Raw genomic sequence first — 25,246 nt, forward strand, 5'->3', positions numbered from 1 at the left:
ACTTGGGTTTCATGATTTACAGTTAACTCTTGTTCTTCTTCTTCTTATGTTTATTTATTTTAGAGAGAGAGAGAGAGAGTGCGAGCAGGGGAGGTGTGGAGAGAGAGGGAGGCACAGAATCCGAAGCAGGCGCCAGGCTCTGAGCCATCAGCACAGAGCCGGACGCGGGGCTCAAACTCACAGGCCGTGAGGTCATGACCTGAGTCAAGTCGGCCGCTTAACCAACTGAGCCACCCAGGTGCCCCAACTCTTGTCCTTCTGATGGCCCGTCACAGCTCCAACAGCTACCAAGACACCATGCCCCTAAACAGGGAGTTCAGAGCTGCTCTGGGAACCCTCCGTGCCCAGCTGGAGTCCCTACCCACGCTCACCTTGGGGAGGCAGGTCGAAGCGGACGTGCCCATCATAATGCATGGCGCTGTGGAACTTGCTGTCACAGGCCTCGCAGAGGTTGAGGGGCCCCCGGCGGTGCAGCTGCTGGCAGTCAGCGTGGTGGCATACCTTGTGGGGAAGGAGGGAAAGGTGGGTCGGGCCGGGCCCCCATAGAGGGTCAGGCAGGCGGGCCTGTGGCCCGACCACTGCAGTGCACAAGTGGGGTTGTGGTCCGTCCGAGGGCTGCTCTTCACTTTCCAACCACCCATTCCCCACAGGGTGCCCTGTGCTGATGAATTCACTCTGCAGACCTTTCCCAAACTCCACCGTGGTTCCATTCTGAGGGGTGCAGAGAAAAGCAGATCCCTGCCCTCGAGGAACAGATCGTGGAGGGGAGACTTCCTGTAAGGAACCACGAGGCTGTTGCTACCAGGGTCTCTTCCTGGGGTGCAGGCAGGAAGGGCACCCCAAAATGCTCAAGGCTGCCATTTGCTTCTGCCAGCTCAGTGTTGGAACCGGCAAGCCCTTCCTGTCCTCCCCTCCAGACCCTCTGCTCTAAGTTCTGTGACCTGTCTGGCCCCTGCATGGCCAAACTCGCATGGGACGAAGGGGGTTCTGGGGGAGTTAGGGACAGGTGCTGGCAGTCTGGGTGATCAGGCAGTACCCTTCCCCCCGCACACACCAGTATTTACTGTATTTTCCGTATCACCCTGTACACGTTCTCCCCCATCCCTGTGGATAACTGTCCCATTTTCTCCTCTGCCCTCCGGCTCCCACAGCCTACCTCTGACCCCTCCGCTTCCTACTTTCCTTGTCCCCTGCCCCCACCCCAGCCCAACACGTCCACCCACCTGCCCCACACTGGGGGCGTCACCGTGCTCCGGTCCCAGCCACCTCCCAGCGAGCCCTCCCCTCCCCTATAGTGTCAGGCTCCCCATCTATTGGCTCAAGACAGGTTCTTTCCCATCTGCGCCTCCCTTTTCCCCGTTCCCTTTCTGCGAAGCCCGGTGAAACAGGTCTCCATCCTGACCACTTCCTACTTTTCCCTCCCAGTACTCGTTACCTTATTTTCCCTGGCTTTCCATTTTTAAATGTTTCAAACCTACAGAAAACTGTAAGAACGGTACAATGACATCCACACACCCTTCTACCTTCCCCCGTCACGAGCATTTTGTCACACTGGCCTTCTCTGTCACCTACCTCTCCCCTGGCACAGAAGGGCGTGGGCGTTCTCCTACAAACCCCCAAAACAATGGGCACCCTCGGGAAACTGAACGCTCGTATATGATCCGTCTAAGGTCCGCTCTCTGAACAATGGCCTTTATAGCTTCTTTCCCCATACGGGAGCCAATTCAAGATTCGCGCATGCGTTCGTTTGTATCCGTTTATCCCTTTAAGAAAGAGTTCTCTGTCCTTTTTGTTTTTTCTTTCATCACACTGACGTTTTTGAAGCATTCAAGCCAGCAGTCTGGGAGAAAGCCCCTCCACGGGGATCTTTCTGGAGGTCCTTGGATGGTTTCAGGCTGAGCATTTGGGGCAACGACACGAGAGAGAGGTTTCTAGATGTCCTAGAGAGTGGACTGTGCCCTCCTCAGTGTGCCCGTCAGTGCGGCTGGATCCCTTGGGGGCCTCGCGGTACGGCGTAAAGGCCCTTTTCCTCTTTGTAATGAATAAGTAGCCCGTGGGGACATAACTTCGAGACATCCTGTTCCTGGCAATCTCACACTCCAGGGTTTTCACATCCACTGGTGACGTCTGCCTAAATCAAACATGACTACGACGGTTGCAACTGAAGATTTTCTAATTCTCCCCATCTCTCTCAGACCCTCTCCCATCTCGGGCCCCCACCATGTTTTCTTTTTTTTAATAACTGTTTTTTTTTTTTTTTTTTTTTAGTTTATTTATTTATTTGGGGTGGGGGGAGAGAGAGAGAGATTGAGAGAGAATCCCAAGCAGGCGCAGAGCCTGACGCGGGGCTCAAACCCACACACCGTGAGATCATGACCTGAGCTGAAGTTGGACACTTAACCAACACCCAAGAGCACTCCCTCCCCCCCACCATGTTTCTAAGTCCACGCGTAGGACCCAGCACTGCCACAGGTGGTCTCTTGCACACCGCCTCCTCCGCGGGCCCCAGGACCCCATGTTCTGCGGCTTCCCCCGCAGCTTTCGGCTCCCTTGCCTGCCTCCTGCTCACGTTTATCCGCATCCCATACCCCTGGGGACTCAGCCAGTCTCGTGACCCAAAAAGCCATCTACGTGCCGGGGGCTCCCGGAGGTAAATCTTCAGTCAGGTCCTCACCCAGGACACCAGACCAACCTTCTCCATGCCCCCCTTGGGTTCCGAGAAGCGCCTCCCACTGCCCACGTCCTCTGGTGTGCTGCCGGACTGCCCCCTGCAGCTCCCTGCACCTCAGTCAATGGCAGTGCCTTCCAGCTGTGTGGGAGTATGGGCTGAATTGCGTCCCTCAGACAGGTCAAGGCCTAACCCCGGGTCCCTCAGGGTGTGACCTTATTTAGAAATAGGGTTATTGCAGATGCCTTTAGTTAAGATGAGGTCATGCTGGAGTCTGTCACCAAGTGGCGTATGGGGTAATCCTGTGACTGGGGTCCTCACACAAGAAGCGGAGAGACAGAAACAGGGACACGTGGGAACGAGGCAACCGGCTTAGACTACACTGTGTGGCTCTCCGTATGTGGAGAATAAACTTCCCACGCAATCGGGGTTCACTGTCACCGCAGCTCCAGGGAATGAATACGTTAGGCCCAAATCCCTGGGGTCACCTCTGACCGTTCTGTTACACCCCCATCCAGTCGATGGGACGATGACACGACGCTTGCGGCTCTCCCTTCAATAGCTGTGGCTTCAACCCGGCCAGGCTCACTAGCCCACTGCTGCCCCCTGGTGGCCGTCCCGGTCACCTCCCAGTGGGATTCCAACAGTGACCTCATAACCGGTCTCCCTGCTTCCACCTGCCCTGAGCATCATCTCCGTGAGCAGCCAGAGTGGCCCCTGTTCAACCAGGAGTCACATTCACCTCCTCAGAACCCTCGACGGCTTCCCATCCCACTCCAGGAAAGGGCAGAGTCCCGTATGGTGACTGCAGGGGCCCTCCTGCCCTGCCCTCCTGTCCTGGCTCACCCTGCTCCACCCACCGCCCCCTGGTGACCCTGACTCGCTGCCTCCGAGCCCTGACCATCTGCCACTCCCTCGGCTGGAATGCTCTTGCACTCTCTCTCTCTCTCTCTCAAAAATAAAAAAATAAACTTAAGAAACAACAACGCTTTAAAGTCAATGCCCCTCCACACTCTCTGTCCCCTCGGCGTCCTTTCCGCGGTGGACCAGCCTGTTTCACTTTGGTGTCTCTCCAGCTCGCCAGCCCTGCAAGGACAGTGATTTTAGTCTATCCGACTCACTGCCCTAGCTCAGGTCCTAGCCACTCAGTGGAATACTTGTTCGGTCTACTAATCAGGGTGATGCAGGGTCACTGAAGAGTTTTGTCTGGGGAGAGCCCCATCAGAGATTTTCAAGGTGACAGACAGGGTGAGGACAGACAGCAGAGAAAGTAATCAAAGGGAGGAAGAACAAGTCTGATCGCTGTAACTCGGGGTCACCGTGTGCCTGGGGCCGCACAGAGGGCCCCTCACCCGAGGAGGCAGGAGCTACGACTGCCCCTATTTTACAGAGGAGGCAAGTGGGACTCAGGGAGGTTTCGAGTAACTTGTTGGGCGTCACACAGCCAGCGGAGCCAGGACTTGAACCCAGCGTGTGTAGCTCCAGCGCCTAGATGTCCAGCATATTCATACCGTCTATCTCTTGGGTGGCTAAGAAGGGAGAGAGGAGCGGGGGAAGCTGGCCCGGGGGCAGCAGTCGGGCAGCCAGTGGGGGAGTGCTATAGAGAGAAGAGGGAAGCAGTCATAGTTTGATGCTGCCTGTTTGGGCTCCTGTGTCCTCCTAGGCCTCCGTCAGAGAGAAAACAAAACAAAACAAGAACACCCAAAAACGTGGGCAGAGAAACGACAGCCAGCAGGGGGCAGACTGGGGACTCCTCTGGCTCCAGGGGGTCTGACGTTTCGAGGGCTGGGCCCTGGGTGAGCGGCGGGGCGTGGACATGATGGCCCAGACTCCCGAAGGCAGCCTGAGCGCCACATGCGCCCAACTCCCACACCCTTCTCAGCGGTCTTCAAGTGTGTCCGTGGGGCTTTGGGCGGGGGTGAGGGGCGCCCCTCAGCCAGCGCAGCTGCTTCTACCTTCACTTCACCTACTCCCAAACAGTGTGAAAACCGCTATCCTCCACCATGGCTCTGCCTGCCCGGCTGACAGACATCAGCCCTGGCTTTGCAGATTCTGGACCCCCCTCCCCCCCGCCCCTCCCCCCACCAGCTGCAAGCATCTCCTCTTGACAATGACTCCGGGCAAGGCACCCACCCCACTTCAGCCCCTTCCTCCCGAGGAGCCCCGCAGTCTGCCAGCCAGGCGGCCATCCCCCGCCTCTGCATCCAGCCTGGCAGCCGGCCTGGCACAGATGGCCCCTCCCACCCCTTCCAGGCCTCTTGTGATTTCCCCGCTGGCTTCATTTTGCTGGCGCCCAGGCACAGAGCGGTGGGACTGCGGACCTGCGGGTTACCCAGGCCCTAGTCTCATAGTGGGTGGGAGGTGACATGGCAGGGGCCATGCTAGGTTCGAAGGGTCCTGCGGGGGGCCTCCGGGACCCCTCCAGCCCAAGTCCCTGGCTCTCTGCCACAATCCTGTTTTTAAACCAATCTAACGTGCGGGCGGCAGATTGTACACAGAGTCACTCCCGATAGCAGATTCAGCATTCCACAAACATTTATTGAGCACCTACTGGGCGCCCGCCCTGTGGAGGCACTGGTCTCCCTGAGGCGCTCAGGAGGACTCACTTCCCCGCTCTGCGCTGGGCTCTGGTGAACACCACCACTGCTCCTCCTGCCATTACTACCCGTAACTACTACCACTACTAATGGTGACGGGAGCCAGTGCCCCTCCACCGTGGTGACCTCTTCTGCTTCCATCCCCCCAGCAGCCCCCAGGCTCAGGGACAGCAGGGGCATGTGGAGGTCAGGCCCAGGATCTGAACCAGGTGGGTGTTTCTTTACTTAATTCAACGAGTCTGGTTGATGACGGCTTCCAGGAGCCCCCAGAGAGAACCACAAGCCCAACTGGGAGGCTCAGACTGGGGTGGGCAGAGGCCCCTTGCTCTGACTCTGCTCCCCCGCCCCTTCTCGTACCTCCATCCCCAAACTGCTGGACGTCCGCAGCTCCCTCTGGGAGCGAGGGTCTCCCCTGCGCTAAAACAGGGCAGCCCCTTCCCAAAGCCAGACTCTTGGACCTTCTCTCAGACCGAGGTGCCTATTCTCCACCTCCTTGTTGCCCACCACGGCCACCCTCTGAGAGCGGCACCACCCCTGCCAGTGGGGGAGGGGCAGCAGGGTCCAAGGAAAAAAGTTCCCGGGACTCAACCCACCGAGAGGAGAGCCCACCGGAGGGAACAGCCGGATCACCCAGCACCTCCAAAGGCAGCGAATGGACCCCAGCTTTACGAATAACAGAGGGGGCCCGTTGGGGAGCACGGTGGGGATGGGGCACCAGAAGTCAGACTTCCCCACTCACACACCAGCCACAGGCTGGAGCGGGGATGGGGGGAGGGTGGGCAGGGCCTGGACGGAGGAAGGACAGGGAGCTGGGGCCCCAGCGCAGGGCCTGGCACCCACAGGTGAGTCGGGAGGCAGCCCCAGACACAAAAGGCTAAGGGCTGGCGGGCCACCTCGCCGCCCGGGGCCCTTCGGTCGCAGGGTGGGGAAACATCCCCAGGGGCGGGCGGTCGCGCGCACCCCCGCCCCGCCGCCCACACCCCGTACCTGGCCTTCGCCGTCGCGGGCGCGACCCTCCGCCGGACAGGGCAGCCCGGGGCCCGGCCTGGAGGCCGCGCGGCGCCCGGAGACGCCGGGGCCCGTCCCCATGGCGGCCGGAGGAAGCGGCGGTCTGCGCCGCCCGCCGGACAAAGCGCGGGGCTCCGCTTCCTGCCATTGTGCGGCCGCGCCCGCCCCCGGCCGAGCGCGCCGGGACCCCGGGGCCCCCGCCCGCCTCGGCCATCCCGGGGCGGCTCGGCTGCGACCCCAGCCCCGCCCCCGGAGCAAAGGTTCGGGGCTCGGGCGTCCCCGTCGGACCTGCTCTGGGCCTCGGGGAGCTCCCAGGACGAGGGCGCCCGGGCCGGGCCCGCCCCGGCTGCGGAGCCCCGACCCCGCGCCCAGCCCCGCGGGCGCCCCGCTCCGCCCGGCCCTCCACCCCACCCCCAACGCCGACGTCTGGGGCCCAAAGGCCCCTCCCTTCAGTCCTGGAGACCCCGCCTCAGAACCTCAGCTCCGGGACCCTTTCTCCCTCTCCCAAGGGAGCCCTCCGAAAGCTGGTGGCAGAAGGGGGTGGGGGGCAGAACGGGGACACCTGTCTCTGCTCTGACCTCCAACTGGCCGGGCCACACATCCAGCGCTCAGAGCCCCTCCGGAGCGTCACCCTGGCGCCCGGGCACAGTCCTGGAGACCCCAGCCTCAGAGCCTGGGCCTGGGGGACCCTGCTCCCACTGCCCGGGCCAGCGGTGAAGGCAGAGGAGCGGAGGGCTCCAGGCGACCACTGGTGGAGGCGGCAAGCGATAGGCAGGCACGTGGGTGCAAAGGGCAGTGATGGTACATCTTCCGGAGCCCCCAGGAGTTGGGTGAGACGGAGCATCGGGAAAACCTGGGAGCCCAACTCGGCTTTCCCCCCAGATCTCTGCTGCTCCAGGCTGGGTCTGGGTCCCTTCCACCAGCCCCACGGCCAGGGAGGCGTTCTTCAGAGCACTAGATTAGAGGGACCAGGATTGGGGGGGGGGGGGTGATGGTGGGGTCCCCGCTGTAGATTACACTCACTCCCAAGAGGTGGGGGGCGGGCACTACTATGGAGTGACTCAAAAGTCTACTGCAGGCAGGACTGAAACCCAGTCCTGACTCTGTTGTTCTGGAATGGCCTCCTTGGGACCCCATCTCAGTACCTCTGGTGCTGCAGGGGGGACATGATGTCATCACCCTACCCATCCCCTACACAGCTCCTCCTCCATGGGGGGGGGGGGGGGACAGGGCAGGGTCTCTGAAGATGGCTGTGAGGAGGCAGCAGTTTACTCCAATCAGGAAGTTTCAAGGACCACCTCCACTCCCAAAGCCCAAGCCATCCACTGTCCACACCACAGGCAGATAGATCTTTTGAAAACTAAAACCTGGACACCTCGCTCCTCCCTTAAAACCTTCCAGGAATTTAGAATAAAATCCCAATATGGCTAGCCCCGACCTCACCTCCCGGCAGGTCCCTCATGGTGGTCTCCTGCCTCGTCCATCCCCACGACTCACCAAGCTCAGCACCCGCACCTCTGTGTTCTCTGTCTGGAACCCTGTGCCCCTGATCTTGCCATGGCTGGCACTGGATCCCGGCTTCAATGCCACCTCCTCAACAAGGCTTTAACCTCCTCTCAAAATAAGTAGCCCCTTACATACATGTCTCACTTCCAATCCTCTTGAACTAAACTTTCCTCCTAAGCATTTCAAACTACCTGAAATTGTTTGACTTCCTTGTTCACTTCTTGATGACCACCCCTCCCCACTTGAATATCCTCTCCAGAGGCCAGGGTCCTTAGCTGTCTGGCCCACACGGCGCCCTCCACCCAGCAGGTGCTCAGTGTAGACTAGGAGAACAAATGGATGAAAGCAGAGGAAGGGTCTTCATGCCAGAGAAGGCCACGAGGGCAGGGAAGATCTCTGCCAGGGTGTCCCTTCCTGCTGCCAGTGGTCGACAAAACCCTCCCCGCTGCCTGACCGTAGGATTGCTGCTTTTTGCTAGCAAATGTGACCTCGGGCCTGCTGGCCTGGGCGGTGGTTTCTACCAAAAATTCTCTGTTCTTGCTGCCCTACAGGCTGACAGCTGAGCGCTCCCAAATGCCAGGCCTGTGCCAGTATCCTGCTCACTACTCTCAAAGGAAGAGGCATGGTTACCATCTCCACTTAACAGATGGGGACACTGAGGCTTGGAAAAGTGAAGTGGCTTGCCCCGGGTGCAAAGTGGGGAAAGGTGCAAAGGTCTTCTGTAGAAAGGTCTTCTACAGAAGAATGCCTGTGCTTTGGACCACTATCCAGGGGCCTCAGGCAGGGTGGGGGGCATGGAGACCAGCTAAGTGGTGGTTTAACAGCAGGGCCTTGAGTTCTACCGGCTTGGGAACAGGGCAGGTCCCAAAGCCAGTTCAGGGGGATCCTACTGGCCTGGGGTTAGCAGGTCACATCAAGCAGAAACCTCGGGGGCTGGGCCAGGTAGGTCACCGGAGGTCACCTGAGTGACCAGGCCCTGGCCATTCCCCAGTCATGCTGCTGCTTGCTTCCTCCAGCCACGGCAGAGGGCCTGCTCCTCAGAAGGCCAGGGCCCTGGTGCCCCAGGGCCGAGAGGGAAGGAGGGTCAAGGAAGCTGCAGAGTCAGGGGAGGAAAGGAGCCCCTGGCCCTCGCACCAGGAGAGGGAGAAGGCCTCAACAGACTCCTGGGTCCCCACTTCCTCTAGAGGAGGGAGCTGAAATAGCCCATGCCCAGGACAAAGGAGTCCTCGGCCCTGGTTCCCTGGGGAGGGGGCCCCTCTCCAGCCCAGCCCCAGCTCCAGGCTCATGAGTCAGGACTGGCTTGTTGAAACTGATACCCAGAAACCAGATGCTGGGGCTGATGAATAATGGAGTCTCCAAGGCAGAAGCCCCCCTTCCGCTCCCCCGCGGCAGCACCATCTCCCAAACCCAGAAAAGCAGGGGACTGTGGGCAGTCCACCCCCACAGCAGGTGGGGGACCCGGCCTGGTCTTTGGTGAGACAGAGGAGCTCCCTGTCTAGGAGGAGAGACCATAGATCTGGGGCCAGCTCCATGTTCTGCCCACAACAACCAGCCTGGAGCACCTTGGCTAGAGGGACACCACTGCCCAGGGGCTCCCCATCCGGGCTGAGCTCCCCTGGGAGCCTACTGGCCCCAAGGCCCCATCTAGCTCCTTGGAAATCCAAGGGTGGAGGCTGCATGTTTGAGCAGGTCGGCCAGGGTGGGGCCAACTCTGCCAGGCTGCTCTCCAAACAGCCCACCCAGCCCCTCCCTTCCCCTAGGCCTGGGCCTCACCCCTTGTCCTTGGATTCTGGGGCCCACCTGGAGGCAGAGCCTGCCCTGAGGCCCTGCCCTGTGCTGGATGGATGCAGGGAACCTCTCTGCAGGCCCGGCTAACCACGTGGGCCCCAGAAGTCAGCAAGGCCCCTACCACCCCAGGGAGCAGTCCAGGTGGGACCCAGTTTTAGGGACAGAGGCAGAGGCTGTGGTCAGTGAACCTCACCTCCTGCCCAGTCCCTGCACGAATGTGCCAGGTCCTGGAGCCTCAGATGCCAGCATCGAAGCCAGTGCCTTCTCCTGATACCTCTCTCTCCAGCACTGTATAAAAGTCTCCCTGGGAGGGAATGAGGAAGAAGGCACATGCCTGGGCTACAGAAGACCTGCTTCTGGGTCCCACCTACCCCTGCCCTTGCCCATCTGTGCAAAGAGGGCACTGGCCAGTTCTCTAGAATATTCTACCTAGGGATGGCTCCTGGGCCTTAATATGTGCCTGGACCCTGGTCAAAGGGCAGAAGAACGGTAAAATCCTCCTACAGCCCCACAAACCTGGGGAAGGTTACTGGGGAATTTGTAGGGCCCAGGACCCCCTCGGTCTCCATTTCTTCGTCTTTCATCAAGGCAAGCCAAGGCCTCTCCAGGTTCGTGGGTCTTCTCCCTCTCCCCTCCCCCAATCGGGTCCCGGCCGGCCCAGGCTGCCTGAGGCTCAGACTCGCGCGCCCCCTGCCGGCCTCGAAACGACTTTCCGCCTCGGACCAACTCTCGGACGCCCAGATTGGGCAGGGTCGCCCGAGCCTCCCAGCCACCCCGCGCCAAGCCCCACTCCAGGATCCTCTCGCCCAGTCAACAATCCTCACACCGGAGAGGGGTCCCCATTGGCTCCACACTGCCCTAGCGCCGAGCCAACCCCACCCTAGAATCACTGGGGTGGGGGCGGGAGCTTGAGCCCATTCCACCCTCAGTAAATGGAGGTAGAGCCAGTGGAGCCCATCGATACCCACCCCCGCCCCCCGCAGCCCTGGGACTGCGTCGGTCCCTTTACTCCCGGTTCTGTCCATTAATTCGGGGGGAGTCCTGGACGCCGGAACCACAGCCGTCCCGATCCCAGCCCCGTCTCGTCCCCAGCTTCCCCTTGAGACTCACCTTAGGGACATGGGTCTCCTCCCCTGTGGCTGGGGCTCGGGCCAAGGCTGCCAAAGCCCCGAGGGGCGCGCAGAGCCAAGGGGACCGGGGCCGCGGGGCGGGCTCAGTCGGCTCTGAGCCGGCGTGGGGCGCGGGACGTAGGGGAATTACGGTAGGCCGGCGCGGGCGCTACCACCTGGGCGGGCCGGGACGTACCATCGGCGCGCCCGGCTGGCGAGGGGGAGCGCGGGGAGCCCGGGAAGGAAGCGCGGCCGGCGCTGGGGGGTAATCTAGGGGCCGGGCTGCGGGTCCGGGAGGGAGGGGTCGTCACTGTCCCCGAGGGGGCTGGCTCTTCACAAATGTGCGGGAAGTTCCAAGTCCCTAGGCTTTAACCTGGGCTTGAAGACGGGGGGTCGCCGGTCCCCGGCGAGGGCCCGCGGCGGGAAGCAGTCCCGGCCTGAGAGAGGGAGGCCCCGGGGGGTCCAGGCGCAGAGACCCGCAGGCCGAGCCCGGCCGGGCATCGCCCCAAGCCAGGCTCGCTTCCGCTGGATTCTGAACTGTGCCGTCCACGGCGCCTGAGAAACGGGCCCGCCTATCTCTGTGCCCCCTCCTTTTCCCTAGCCCGTGCCTGGCATGGCTGAAAAGGGGGCCATTCGGCCCTTTGGTGCTTCCCAGCTTCCCTCTCCCGGCTGCCTAAGTTCAGAATAACTCCGCGCTGGGCACGGGGGTTGCGGGGAGTGCACGACGATACCGGCGAGGATACAGGAGTATTGCGAGAGGAACTGGCCCCAGCACACCAACCCCCTTCCCTAACTATCACTACGGGGTGGGCCTGGGGCCGATCTTGGGCTCAGGCCCACCAGCGTTTTTCCAAACCTAGAACCCCCTCCCACAAGCCCGTCACCAGGCCAAGGCCTCTAGGCTGCCGGTTCTCTTTCCTAGCAGGCTCTGCCCTCTTTGGCAGCACTGACCTCACTGGGGCTGGGTCCACTCCAGGACGGCTCATCTTGGCCACATCACACATGGTGGATCCTCCGTCCCTGCCTCTCGGGCCTGGCGCCCCATGCCGTCACCCGCTGCCCCCAGAATGACTTAGCCAAAGCCCAGGACTTCCGTTTGCCCTGCTACTCTGGTTCTGCCGCTTCCTCCAGCTGCAGACTGGACTGCCACCTGCCTACAGCTGACCAGCATCTAAAAGTCACCCCCAGAAATCCCCAGAGTCTGGCCATTCTCAAGGGCACCCTGGCCTCCCACCTCTCGCTCCCAGAGCACCACCCTGGAGAATAGGTGACTCCCTCTCCCATTATTCACTACATCCTGCCCATTCTTTCCCCACAAGGATCTCAAATCCGCCCCTTCCTCTGCCCTGTGTCCGCTGGTCTTCAGCTGGCCACCACTCCCCTAGACACACCTCCCCCTGACTCATCCCTGCCACCTCACAACCTGTTGTTAAACCGGCAGGGAACTCTAAGGTCATCAAATCCAACGTCCACTCTGCTTGAATACTTCTAGGAATGGGGTGCTCACAACCTGTACACTGGGGAGCAGCTTCAGCTGTTGGAAACTTCCCATCCTGCCTGGGCCCTTGGAGCCAAGCAGAAAAAGTCACCTCCCTTTCCTCCTGATAGCTCCTTAGAAATGGGAGGCTCTGAGGACAGACAGATCTGGTTTAAGTCCTGGCCTTGCCTTGGTGAGTCACTTACCCCCCTGCTTCATGGGATCCTATCGCTCATGTGGAGATGGGGTGGTCCCTATGGCATAGGGAGGGTGTGAAGACAAGAGGAGATCCCTTTGGGGAGGCATAGAAAGCAGGGCCTGGCACACAGTAGGTGCTGAATACATGAGTGGTGGCTGCTAGAAGCATCACCTTTGAGAATGATGCCCTGAGGGTCCCATCTCCAGGATAAATACCCTTGAGTCTTCAGTTCCCTCTGAAGTGATGGTCCAATGTCCCCTGGGCCAGCGAAAGCCCTCTACCATGTCCCCTTGTGACCTGGAGTGCCCTGCAGACTTTGACCAGATCACCCAGCTCAAGGGGGCCCGGCGAGGAGTTGGGGAGTCCGGACACCATCTGTCCTGTGGTTACTCTGCAGGAGGGCTGGATACTCACTATATCATCACCAGGCCCCCCTTGAGAGAGGGAACAAACACTCCCTTCATCTCCACCCCTCCCAAGACTCCAAGCTCCACCTGCCCCGGGGACAGGACAGATGTGCCATAAACATTTGCCATGCTGGGTGGGGTTGGCTGGGGTCTGGGCTGGAATCTGGGGAGGTCTCAGATCTCAGGGAGGGGAAGGAGGGCACGCCCAAAGCCTAGGGGTTTCTCTTCCCTTCCATGGTGGATGAACAGCTAGCATTCTCTTGAACCTACATCATGCCACACTCCACGCCAAGCACTTCACATCTGAGCCCTGTTTAATCCTACCTACAACTCAAGAAGCCTCAGTCTGCAGATGAAGAAACGGAGATCAGAGAGGTATAGTGACTTGCCCAGGGTCACACAGCTGGAAAGGAGTAGGCTTTGACCTTGGAGCCACTCTACACATCCTCATCCAGAGCAGGGGCAGGGGTACAACTTCTCTCCTGTGATCTCCGAGGCCCTGACTTCGGGGGGCTCCTGCCCCTCTGCTCACTCAGCTTCCCTCCATCTCCACACCTCCTCGTTCCTCAGGACGCCAGCAGCCTCCTCCAGGAGCCTGTGCCCCGGAACCTCCAGGGCAGGAGGTAGGCGCGGGGCAGCTGCTTCATCTCAGAAGCCCCAGCACCCACGACAGGCTGAAATTTAAAAAGCCTGGAGACAGGCTTGTCAAACCCAAGTGCTGACTTCTCCCCTCCTAGGATGTCCGCTCCAGGAGGTCCTGGGCCTAGAAGTGGGCCCTGCACAGCAGACGCTACAAGCTCATTTGGTGAACGAATGAATGACATCATCTCCTTTAAAAAGCTAGTCCTGGGGCACCTGGGTGGCTCAGTTGGTTGGGCATCTGACTTCAGCTCAGGTCATGATCTCACAGCTCGTGAGTTCGAGCCCCACGTCGGGCTCTGTGCCAATAACTCAGAGCCTGGAGCCTGCTTCGGATTCTGTGTCTCCCTCTCTCTCTGCCCCTCCCCTGCTCATGCTCTGTCTCTGTCTCAGAAATAAATAAAAACATCAAAAAAATTTTAAAAATAAAATAAATAAATAAATAAAAAGCTAGTCCTATCCTGCTAGCCTTCTGAGCGTGGCTGGGGAAGAACAAGAATGAGGCCCTTGATCCCCCTCCGGAAACAGCTCTGCCGGCCATGCTGTGCAAGGTGGGCAAAAGCTCTTTCCTCTCTGAGCCTCATTTCCCTCACGTCATGCGAGAATAACACTTTCCTCCTGAGCTCTCGAGGGTTCAGTGACACAAGCATCAGGGCCCGACACCCCACCTAGGGCACAAGTGCGTTTGGTCGGTGGTGGTGATTGTCACCATCAAGGACATTCTTTGTTCCTCTTCCTCAGCAAAGCAGGATGTCATTTGCCTCTTCTCTCGCTCTCTGCTTCAGCCTGCTCGACCCCTTGGCAAGACTGGCCCCCCTGCCTCTCTGATCACTCAGGCATCCCTGGCCCCAAAGTGAGTCTGTGCCATTTGTCCTAAAGTGGGTCCTACGAGTGCCAGGGCCTCGTGTCTCCCACGGCAGTCTGGGTGACCCTCTGGCCCATGGCAGTCATGCCGAGTTCCAGGCAGGCCGGGGCGGGGCTGGGCTGGAGCTAGGACCAGGAGGCTGCAGAGGGCCTCCACTTGCTGAGACCAGCTCTCAACTCACAGGCCTCACCTCTACGTGGTCCGAGCCCTCCTACCCTTGCCCCTGCCTGCAGCAGCTCGGGGACTTGCCCCAGGAGCAACTACCCAAGGAGGGGCCCCAGGGCTCTGCAGGCCCCTGGCAGGATGTATGTTGGGGGTAGCTGAGGCCAGTTTGTTGCCAGGAGCCCCCATCTGGGAAAGAGGCAACCAGCCAACACCAGAGCCCCAATGCCAGGCACCATCCGTGCCAGCAGATTGTGTCTGACATCACAGCCACCCCCCTGCCCGGTGACCACGGCAACTGAAAGCCTCCCCCTCCTGTCTCCGCCCCCAGAACAGTCCTCCGTGTTCCTTCTAACCTGGTCTTCCTGTGCAGAATGTATGAGCATGTGTCTGGGCGGAGGGGGGTGGGAGAGGGAGCTGGTGGGGGGGGGTGGGAGAGGGAGCTGGGGGGGGGGTGGGAGAGGGAGCTGGGGGGGGGTGGGAGAGGGAGCTGGGGGGGGGTGGGAGAGGGAGCTGGGGGGGGGGTGGGAGAGGGAGCTGGGGGGGGTGGGAGAGGGAGCTGGGGGGGGTGGGAGAGGGAGCTGGGGGGGGGGGTGGGAGGGTGGCATTTTTAATTTCCTGCAGCTGGCAGAGCTGAGCTACACGGTGGTTAGGAACACAGGTTCTGACATTACACAGAGCTGGGCTCTGGGTTCGAATCCCAGCTCTACTGTATCCTGGCCATGTGTCCTTGGGTGAGCCATTAGCTCCCTGAGCCTCAGTTTCCTCATCTATAAATAATAACGACAGGACAGATCTCAGAAGGCCAGAAGGAGGAGACAGCAAGTCCTCAGCTCCCCAGCTTGACACAGTAAGAGCTGGCAGTCATTACCATGGTCACTCAAATGCGTGCTGGAAGGGGCCACGCTTGGGTTTGAGCCCTGGCTTGGTCTCTCATGAGCTGTGGGGCCTGAGCCAAGTCACAGGACCTCTCTGAACCTTGGTATCTTCATCTGGAAAAGGGGGCAGGCAGGCCGGCCCAACAGAGCTGCCACAAACAGCACATAAGGCACAGAGAGCATGTGGCACAAAGCCCGGCGCATAATGGACAGAGGTGCCCGGCGACGATATTTATCATTCTCCCTCTTGTTCTGCCCTGCTGCTGGCTCCCAAGGCCTGGCGCTTCAGGACCAATTTGTCCCTTCTTCCCTCTGTCATTCCCATGGCACCCTCACTCTCACCAAGTCCCAAAGTGTCCCTGACCCATGCCCAGGCCTGAAGAGTGATCCAGTGCTCCAGGAAGGGGGCCAGCTGGGCACTGGAGCACAGCCTGAGCTGGGGGGCGGGGGGGGGGGGGGGAAGGGGGGGCGGGGCGTCCTTTCTCTTCCTGGGTCTCAGCTTCCTCATCTGTGACATGGGGCCACAGGTCCTGTCACCTCAGGGTGGCCACAAGGACTGCAGTGCAGGAAAGGGCTTTGGTGTACCCCTGCCCCCTGTTCTTACAGAAGTCCCCTCCATTTTGCTGTTTCTGAGCCAAGGGCGGCCCCTTGGCCTCTTAAACAAGCCGCCCTGCGGCCCTGCCCACCCTTGAACCCAGAGGACACGGTGGGTATCCATGCCTGAATAGAGAGGGGGTTGGAGCCCTGTCCTCTCTGCCCCCGGCAACCCAGGCCCTCCAGCCTCCCTACCTTGGCTGCCCGCCCCTTGTCCATGCAGTTGGGGTTCTGACAGCGCAGTCCCTTTTCCTCCGCCAGGCTCTGGTCATCTGCAGAGGAGAGAAGCAGAGGGTTATCAGTCGGGTGGGGTCCAGGGAGGCTGCGCCCCAGGCCAGGGCACCCAGGAGGGCCCTGGGGCCCCAGTGGCCTCCACACTAGAGGATGGGTGGAGCTGTCTCCTCAATCCTCCCTTCAAAGGAGCTCAGTGTCCCTTTCTCTTTTAAATGCCAACTTATCTGCACGGGAATCTGTTTGCAGAGCCCTTTTCTTGTTGCAGTTCCCCAGGGAAATTATCCAGATTCCACGGGGAGAAAACGTCTTTGGAAATGAGCTGTTCCCTCCCTCTGTCCCACTAGTGGGGGGCGGGGTAGCTCAGTGACCTTGCGGGGCTCCAGATTTCCTGGGGGATCCCCAGAGGGCTGCCGGGTCCGCGGTCCCTTCTGACCCCCTGACCTCCACATCACTGCCTCTGTGGATGGACTCCTCTTCAAAGGCCCGGGGTGTCCCCTTTACCCCGCGGTCCATCTTTGACCCAGAATTTGGCCCCCTCCAAGCTGCCTCTCTTCCTAGGGGCTGGGGTGCAGCAGCGGAGGGGGCAGGGAAGGGGCAGACAGGCTGCCCGCGCCAGCCAGCGTGCAGGGCCAGGGGAAGGGGTGCTGCTAAAGCGGGCCCCAACAAGGGGACAGAGTTTGGAACCCCACCGCCCTGATTCCGAGGCCGGCGTCCACCTCCCACCGGGAGCAGGCCTTACCCAGAGCAGGGGAAGGAGCGCGCCCTGCCCCCCCCCACCCGCTCCCCCCGCCCGGCCCGCCTGCGCGCGGCGCCCCCCGCCCGCGCCCCTCCTCGAGCCGGCGCGGAGGCAGCCGACCGGCAGGCCTGCTCGGCGGGGCCGGGCCGGGGCCCCGCACTCACCCATGGAGGAGGCGCCGAGCGGCCGGGGAGGCGGGCGGGGCGGGGGGGCGCCACGGGCCGGCCGGCGGGGCGGGCGACGGCGGCGGGGGACGGGCGCCAGCCGGGTGCCGGGGGAAAGGCCGGAGCGCCGCCGCCGCGGGACCCTCGGCGGCGGGAGGCGGGGCGGGGCAGGTGGGCGGCAGGAGGAGCCCGACGGAAGACCCCGCCTACGTGGGGCGTGGCTCCGCGGGCCGCCCCGCCCCTCTGCGCCGCGCCCCGCCTCCCGCGTCTCCCGCCCTGCTATGCTTACTCTGCGCCTGGCTGAGCGGCGCCTGCACCCTGCCACGCGGGGTGTCCGCCGGAAGGGTGCGAGGCAATCCCCCCCCCACCCCCGTTCCCCAACACCCTCAGCCTCCCAGACACCTCACATGAAAACACCTCTGGTGCTCAGGAGACGTTTTCTCAATCTCTTGGCAGGTGGGAATGAAGGCATTTTAGACAACTTTGCCATTTCCCCTGGCCCGAAAGCTACCATCTAAGTGGAAATGGGACCTTCCTGTAGGTAGGAACGCAGGTCGGAACAGCTCTCTGGCCCTTCATCTCCCACCCCCAGCAGAGTACCCGCATTGGGAAATGCTGTCACGGATAGGGGTAGGACTCCGCAAATGGAGTGGGCTTGGTGGCTACTGTTGTTTTAACATTTTAACATTTTAAAAACTTTTGGGAAGTATGAACATGTACAGAAAAGTGCAGGAGTGCACAACTCAATAAATGTTCACAAAATGTATTTTCACAAAATAACCAATACCCAGCTCAAGAAGCAGAGCATCACCAGCCCCCCAGACGTCCCATCCCTTCCCCAACCCCCCACCCCGCGGGGCTGCCAGGAACTCCCCACAAGGGGAGGACACTGTCCTGACTTCTAACTGCATCGGTTAGTTTTGCCTGGTCTTGTACTTTATGTAAATGGCATCACTCGATACCTGGACAGCACTTTAATGGTTACAAACACTTTGCACTACAGAAATGGAGCCTCGGGAGGTGGCCAGCACTGCCCCGAGGGACTGAAGGTGCTCCCAAGCCTGTCTAGACCGCACCCCATGGGCTAGATAGTGCCAGGAGGCCCTCCGTGGATGCGACCCAGGAGTGGAAGATCCGGTTTCTGGTGGGGCTGGGATTCCCTCTCCCAAAGGCTCCCCTGGCCTCTCGTCTCGTCTCATCTCGTCTCATCTCGTCTCATCTCATCTCATCTCATCTCATCTCATCTCATCTCATCTCAGCCAGAGTGGGGTACTGCCTTCCTGCATGTATCCCTTACGTGGGCCAGCCCTGGGGACTCACAGGTGACCAGAACCCAGCCCCTGCCCTTGAGGACTCCTGGCAGAGGGAAGTGTGATTGGTCCAGGTCTTCTGGGTTCTCTAGATTCACTCAGCAAATACACATCGAGAGTCCCCTGAGGGGCCACCACGTGCCAAGCCCCAGGCTGGGCACTGGGGACCCATCAGTGACCCTGACAAGCCTTGGGGAGCTCCCGTGGGCCCTTTGAGGGATAGTACATCTGCATGCAGTGGGGAGGGGGCTCTCCCGGAAGAGGCTGAGGGATTACGGGAAGCATCTATCCTGAGGGCTTAAATGGTGCCCTGAGGCTTTTGGATGAGGGCGCCAATGACACATGGGCCTCAGTCTCCTCTTGGTGCAGTTGAAGCTGGGGCTTCTGAGGAGGGCCAGGCCCGCCTGCCGTAATTCTCAGGGCACTGAGGCCTGTGCTGCTCACTCGGTTCACAGAAGCACACAGTTCTGGTTTCCCCATCAGAAGCTCTGTGGCCTCAGCTGTACAAAGGGCCAGTAAGGCCTGTCCTGACAGAGTCCCTGGGGGTCAGGGGTCCCGAGGGCCCTGCCCACCCCCCTCTGCCCTCTGGGTTTCCATGGGGACCTGGGGCCCTCAGCCATATTGGGGACTGGGGGGTATTTTCCCTGTGCCCTGTAAGGGAGTTCTCAAATTCAGGTCCCCTGGGTCATAACTCCAGGCCTGGGGTCAGGCTCTAACACCTTTTGCCCCAAGACTTCTGGGTTCTGGCTCTAAATTCTGGGGGCTCTGGGCTATTTCCTCCACCACAACGTTCTGGAACTGCTTTCCCAGCTCTCTATGTCCTGCCATGACTGGGTCAGGCCACAGCCCCTGCACAGCCTGATCCGCCCGCAGCTGCCGCTGAGTTGTTGACTTGTGGTTCTGGAGTTCTTTGTCCTGGTTCTTCCAGGCGCTGGGGCTCTACCTGGCTGAACTCTCTAGCCTCTGAGCCCCCGGTTTCAGCTCTCTCGAGATGCTCCATCTGTTTTCTAGACCCCCTCTCTGGACTGCTTGCTCTTCACCCCCCTGGGGGCTAGCTTTCTCTGTGCTAAAGCTGCAACCTCCTGGGGTCTGTGGGTGTGCTTCTCTCTCCCAGAGACCCCAAACACAGGAAAATCAGTGAAGGTCCCGGTAAGAGGGGCTTCTGGGGCCTGGAGAGGGCTCAGCACGGGCATAGGCCATCCCCACCACAGGCTTGCCGGGAGCTCCTCTCCCAGCAAGCCAGCCCACTTACAACCTGGAGGAAGGGTGGGCCTGGTAAGGGGGACACTGTACCAGGTGACATCATACCCTGGACATAGATCAGGCCAGAGGTGGCCACCTGGCCTAGCCCATTCAATTGGATTTGCTCTCTTGAGAATCTGAATCGAGACGGGCAATACCCATGGGGGGCCCTGCAGCCCTGCAGCCCTGCGATCATGGGAAGTCAGTGTGCGTGGGTGCAGAGCCCTGTGATTGTTGAAGAGCAAGAATGAGGGGACCCATAGAAGCAGCTGGTCAGTGGGGAGGACCCTAGAGCAGAGAGGGAGGGGAGAAGACAGCCCCGTGACCGTGGGACAGTTCCCAGGGGCCTGTCTCCACCGCTCGCTCCTGTAGGACCCCCTCTGATTTGAGTCACCCTGAGTGGGTGTCTGGCTGCGACTCCTGAGCCAAACCTCAGGCAGACGTGGAACCCTGAACTTGCCCCCCGCACCCAGAGTGCCAGAGGCTGCCCCCCTGGGTGTGAGACAGCCCAGCAGCCCTCCTGGCCCCTCCAGCTCCTTCCGTCCTGGAAAGCCAGGGGCCCCCTCGGCCAGGCACACAGGCCCACCCTCCAGCCCTCCCCCCACCTCCTATCTTAGTCATGGGATGCCGCCTTTGCGTCTCTCCCAACATGATCTCTACCACAACTGGCCGACAGGGCGCCTGGGCAGAAGCCGGCCGGCAGACATGTTTTGTTTGGCCAAGCACGGTGCCTCAAAAGAATTTGAATTGGTTGCCAGCTTTGAAAAGTCAGATTTCACATAAAAATCCGGATTTCTGGCTTCTATGGACAAACCAGAGGAGCCTGGCAGCTCTGGACCCATATCCCTGACGGCTCCAGGGCCCGAGCTGCATGTGCCTTAAACAGGCACCCACCCTTCCACCCCCCACCCCCATCGCTACCACTCCCTATGACCTCACAGCAGCGCCCCCCACCCCCCACCCCAAGGGAACTGAGCTTTGACCCCAGCCCTGCCCTTCCTGGTTCTTTCCCTCTGCCCCCTGCCACGTCCTTCACATCACTGTCTACTGATGTCCCCCCCACTCTCCAAGGCCTCTGTGTCTCAACATATCCAAATTCCAGATGACTCTCTGCCTGCTAGATCCTACTATCCTGGGATGGGCTTCTGAAATGACCTATTACTTTTGACCTCTCCTCCCCACCCAATGGCTTTAGGAGCAACTGCCCGCACAGGGCTCTCTGACTTGCTCAGCGCTCTTGGCTTTCCAGACCTGGTCTCCTTTCACTGTCCAACCCTCTGCGGTGTGATCTAACCCCAAATGGCAGCCACACGGTCTGTGCCTCCCGGGCACCTGCAACGAGGCCAGTCCAGGTTGAGATGAGCTGGACATGTGAAACACACCAGACTTGGAAGACTCCATGGGGGGAAGAAAAAGAGTGTAAAATCTCATTGATGATTTTTTACGTTGATTACAAGTTGTGATGGTAATGTTTGGAATGCACCGGGTTAAATGAAAAGATCATTAAAATTAATTTTGGTTGTTGGTTTTAGTCTTTGTTTTGTTTTTTAGCGTGGCTATTAGAAAACTGTAATGATGGGGCGCCTCTGTGGCTCACTCTGTTAAGTGTCTGACTTTGGCTCAGGTCATGATCTCGCGGTTTGTGGGTTCGAGCCCCACGTCGGGCTCTGTGCGGACAGCTCAGAGCCTGGAGCCTGCTTTGGGTTCTGTGTCTCCCTCTCTCTCTGACCCTCCCTTACTCGCACTCTGTCTCTCTTTCTCTCTCAAAAATAAATAAACGTTAAAAGAGATTTTTTTAATAAAAAAAAGAAAATTGCAACAATGAAAGCTCTATTGGAGAGCACTGCTCTTTTTTTTTAAATTTTTTAATGTTCATTTATTTTTGAGAGAGAGAGACAGAGAGAGAGAGAGAGAGACAGAGCACGAGTGGGGGAGGGCCAGAGAGGAAGGGAGACACAGAATCTGAAGCAGGCTCCAGGCTCCTCCTGGCTGTCAGCACAGAGCCCAACACGGGGCTTGAACTCACAAACTGCGAGATCATGACCAGAGCTGAAGTTGGACGCTTAACGGACTGAGCCACCCAGGCGCCCCTGGAGAGCACTGTTCTAAACAATGGAGAGGGAGGTACGATCATTTGCCTGTTTTACAGACGGGGCAACTGAGGCTCAGAGGATCGGGGGACTCGCCCAAGGTCACACAGCTGTGTGGGTGGTAAGGCTGAAGACTCAAAGTCTCGGCTCCTAACCATTAGGCAGCACTGCCCCAGGGTGCCCCCATGGCACCTGGCACACATGAATTCATGCCCCCGTTGTCACATAAGTGCCCCCTTTCCCAGCTGGCCCCAGGCTGGCCTGAGGATATAAGAAACCACCTTTTTTTTCATTCCTCAGAGACACCCCTCACTGTGAGCCCCCACTTCAATGAACCCTTCGGCCCCGAGGAGGCCATGCCTTTCCTGCCCACCACCTCCCAAACCCAGGCCTGGCCCTGCAGAGGCTGCCCCTCCCAGGAAGCAGCTGTGACCTTAAATGCCCGCTCCCACGCAGACCCAGCCCTCTTGGGAGCCTGTCCTTGCTGGGGCAGCCGCCATAGGCTGCATAAAGCCCCCTCACCAGGCAGCCTGTGGAAGGGCCTGATCTGGCCCAAAGCTGGCTTAGAGCCAGAGGGCATGTCCCGGGCACCTGGCTTCTGGCCCCAGAAACCATCTGTCACTCCCTACCCTGGTCAGAGCATCACAGGTGGCCCAGGAAAGACATGTGGTGCCCTCCCCAAAGCCCCGTGGAGCATTTTGGTGTCGGGCGGTCAAGAGGGGACCCAGCTCGAAGAAGGAGCATGGACCGTGGCCTCCAACGCTGCCCCTGCCTGAAGCCCAGAACCATCGATGGCCTCATCTCCTGGAGTCCGGAGACCCCAACCATTGCCGGGCACGCCCACACTCCTCAGGCTCAGTGAGAAGGGGTGGGAGGACCCACTCAGAATTCCTTTCTGGGGCCAGAGAAACCATGTGGACAGAACACGCAGGCCTGGAGCCACCAGCCACTTCCTCCGGCTGAGGCTGCTGTGGGCACCTGCCCATTTGCCCACCACGGACTTGGAGGAACCGAGAGCGACCGAGGAGAAATTGGAGCGGGGCTGCAGAACCCCGTTTGAGGTTCCAATTCAGGACGGTCACACTCCGCGCCTGAGTCCCACCCCCATCACGGGGCCGTGCTGGCGCCCGGCTCACCACCCACCCCGATGGGCCCAGGCCAGGGGCCAGCTGGCTGCAGAGGACAGAGCCCACACAGACAGCTGTGTGCCCGCTCACCCACCCAGCCTGCCTCGGCTCACTCCCGACGTCTGCTCACGCGCCTGGAACCACCCACTGTGTGCCAGGGCCGCCCTCCCAGCTGTGAGCAGGCCTTGTGTGAGGGTGGGACTTGTGTGCCCGCCCACCCCCCACCCTCCCCACCCCCTGCCACTCAGGACCCTGCTTCCAGAGTAAAGGGGACATCAAGAATCATCCCTGCCCTGGGGCGCCTGGGTGGTTGAGCGTCCGACTTTGGCTCAGGTCATGATCTTGCGGTTCGGTTCGTGAGTCCGGGCCCCTCGTCGGGCTCTGTGCTAACAAACAGCTCAGAGCCTGGAGCCTCCTTCGGATTCTCTGTGTGTGTCTCTCTCTCCCTCCCCTGCTCATGCTCTGCCTCTCTCTGTCTCTCAAAAATAAATGTTAAAAAAAAAAAAGAAAAAGAATCATCCCTGCCCCAAAGGGTACTCATGAAGATGCCAGGAGCAGGTCCCCTCGAAGTGTTAGCTGCTGGGGCTCAGAGCTGGAAGCAGATGCGCGCTGCGGTGGGCTATGGAATCCCAGAGGCGGGAGGGGTGGTCTGCCTGGGGCGGGCACGGGGAGGGCGGGCTTCGCAGACGGTGCCCCGGAGCCACGCTGAGTGGCGAGGGCATCCCAGGCAGAGGTCCCCAGCAGCAGCAAAGTCTGGGCTCCTCTCGAAGACGGGGACAGAGAGAACAAATAGGAGTGGGGGACACAGTCCCTGCTGGGTCTGCCTGGCTTGTGGCTGGGACAGGCGGGATGAGCTCAGGCACATCTCCAGCCCTTGTTGGGACCTCGGCCACTTTACCTGCCTCAGGTGGATGGGAACTTGCCAGGTGAGTCAGTACAAGCAGACAGGACTCCCACAGCCCACGCCCCAGGCTCACTCCCCCCCCCCCCCCCCCCCGCTCCACCCAGCCTACCCTCTGGCTCCAGAACAGTGCCTGACTGAAGGAAAAGGGGGGCTTGCCTCTAGGCTGGCCCACAACCACACACTGCCTGCCCCAACTCCTGCTCCACACCCTGCCTCGTGGCACAGGCTCTCCCTCACACTGTCCTGCCCCCTCGGTCTCCTGCACGTGCCCCGAAGGTACCCGGTGCTCCCGGGGTCTGGGTGGGCCCCTCCCCTCCAAGCAGCCACATGCTCCTATCCATTTCGGCTGGTGGGACTGGAAGCAGTGAGGGGGCTGATAACACACGGGACACCTGTCATGTATACCCACCAGACATCCGTTCTCTGGGAGGAGCATTTCCCAGCGAGCTTTGTGGAACCCACGCCCCACGTGGTCTTCTGCGGTGGACCACAGGCCTGCCCATCACTCCCCATGCTCCTCTGGGCCCGTGACCTGGGGAGGTCACCACCTGGGGCCTGAGATGAGGCCCGGCTTTTGTAGGCCAGACCCCACAGAACTGGAGTCGCCACCCGGAAGCCGAATATTCTTCTGGACCTCTGATTAGTTGAGCTCTGATGAAATAATGGCAGTAATAACAGCAGGTAACAGTGCCCTTGACCTGGGCCACGTGGAGCTTTGAAGTGCTCCGTGCGTACCACCCGTCGGCCACTCCACGGTGCCACTGGCATCATCATCCCACTCATAGGGCTTTCTTGACATCTCACTTCTGAGAAAGGAAGTGGCCATGTGGGCATCCAAGCGCAGGCTGTGGGGCCCAGCACCCCCACTACCTGTCCTGTCTCTTGGGAAGCTTAATCTCTCTATGCTTCTTTTCCTCGTCTGCGTGGACACATGTCCCGGGGCCTTGACCATACAAATTCCAGAAGGATTCATCCTACCACATGGCCTTGATCTCGGAGGCAGAGGACAGAAGCAGAACCCAGGCTCGAAGGCCGGCACTGGTCGCCGCTGTCCTCCGCTCTAGCTGCCCTGCTCCAGGCCCAGGCGTGGGGCCCACATGCCTGTCAGGCAAGGCCCCAGGAAGGAGAAGCTCCTTGGCCCGCCCTCACCTCTCCTATGGCTCCCAGGGTCCTCGGGCCCCTCTCCTCCACCAGCAGCGGCTCTCAGGAGGGGCTCTGGCCTCCACACCACTGCCGAGTACGTGACCAAGAGTAACATGTACGTGGTAAGCGGGCCACAGGCCCTGACCAGAGGGAGGTGGCCAGGTGGATTGGGTGTCAGAGGCTCCCGAAAGCCCTCCCGGGAAAGTGGGCCCGTACCTACCCCCGAGGTCTTCAATGATGTCCAGGGTGGAGCTCCAGGAGAAACGCTCCACGGCCCCAAGCTCCAGCTCGGCCAGGGCACCAGGCAGGGCCTCCAGCTCGTAGGCGCCCCGCTTCTTCCAGTAGAGAAACATGCTGAGGCCCGAGGGGGCTCCCCCACCAGGCCCGTGCCCTCAGAGG

The 25,246-nt window shown here is 60.4% G+C and overlaps 1 protein-coding gene and 1 long non-coding RNA gene across 12 annotated transcripts in view; one reads left to right on the top strand and one right to left on the bottom strand.

Moving 5' to 3' along the window:
* Window positions 1-25,246, bottom strand: part of PLEKHG5 (pleckstrin homology and RhoGEF domain containing G5) — a 36,175-nt gene extending 10,929 nt beyond the window's left edge. For 2 of the 9 annotated variants that reach the window (XM_086715527.1, XM_086715528.1), the window contains exons 1-2: window positions 6,253-6,400; window positions 372-501 (exon numbers count right to left, since the gene is read on the bottom strand). In XM_086715527.1, coding sequence (XP_086571653.1) covers window positions 372-501; window positions 6,253-6,354 — 232 coding nt within the window. In that variant the 5' untranslated portion in view covers window positions 6,355-6,400. Of the gene's footprint in view, window positions 1-371; window positions 502-1,572; window positions 1,919-6,252; window positions 6,401-10,677; window positions 10,787-11,627; window positions 11,920-16,092; window positions 16,170-16,499; window positions 16,519-16,870; window positions 16,890-17,031; window positions 17,176-25,067 lie in introns of those variants that run through there. The other 7 variants (XM_086715526.1, XM_086715529.1, XM_086715530.1 and 4 more) reach the window with 7 other exon arrangements.
* LOC147577740 (uncharacterized) lies at window positions 6,051-13,803 on the top strand. Of its 3 annotated transcripts, XR_015254406.1 has the most exons (4): window positions 6,051-6,107; window positions 8,331-8,449; window positions 12,169-12,346; window positions 13,497-13,803. It is a non-coding gene; the product is annotated as an uncharacterized LOC147577740 (long non-coding RNA). The 3 variants fall into 3 exon arrangements; XR_015254407.1 differs by lacking the exons at window positions 6,051-6,107; window positions 8,331-8,449 and adding an exon at window positions 10,885-10,941; XR_015254408.1 differs by lacking the exons at window positions 6,051-6,107; window positions 8,331-8,449 and adding an exon at window positions 10,976-11,681.

The sequence above is a fragment of the Puma concolor genome, chromosome C1 (assembly GCF_028749965.1).
Source record: "Puma concolor isolate L17-30 chromosome C1, mPumCon1.1.hap2, whole genome shotgun sequence".
NCBI lineage: Eukaryota > Metazoa > Chordata > Mammalia > Carnivora > Felidae > Puma > Puma concolor.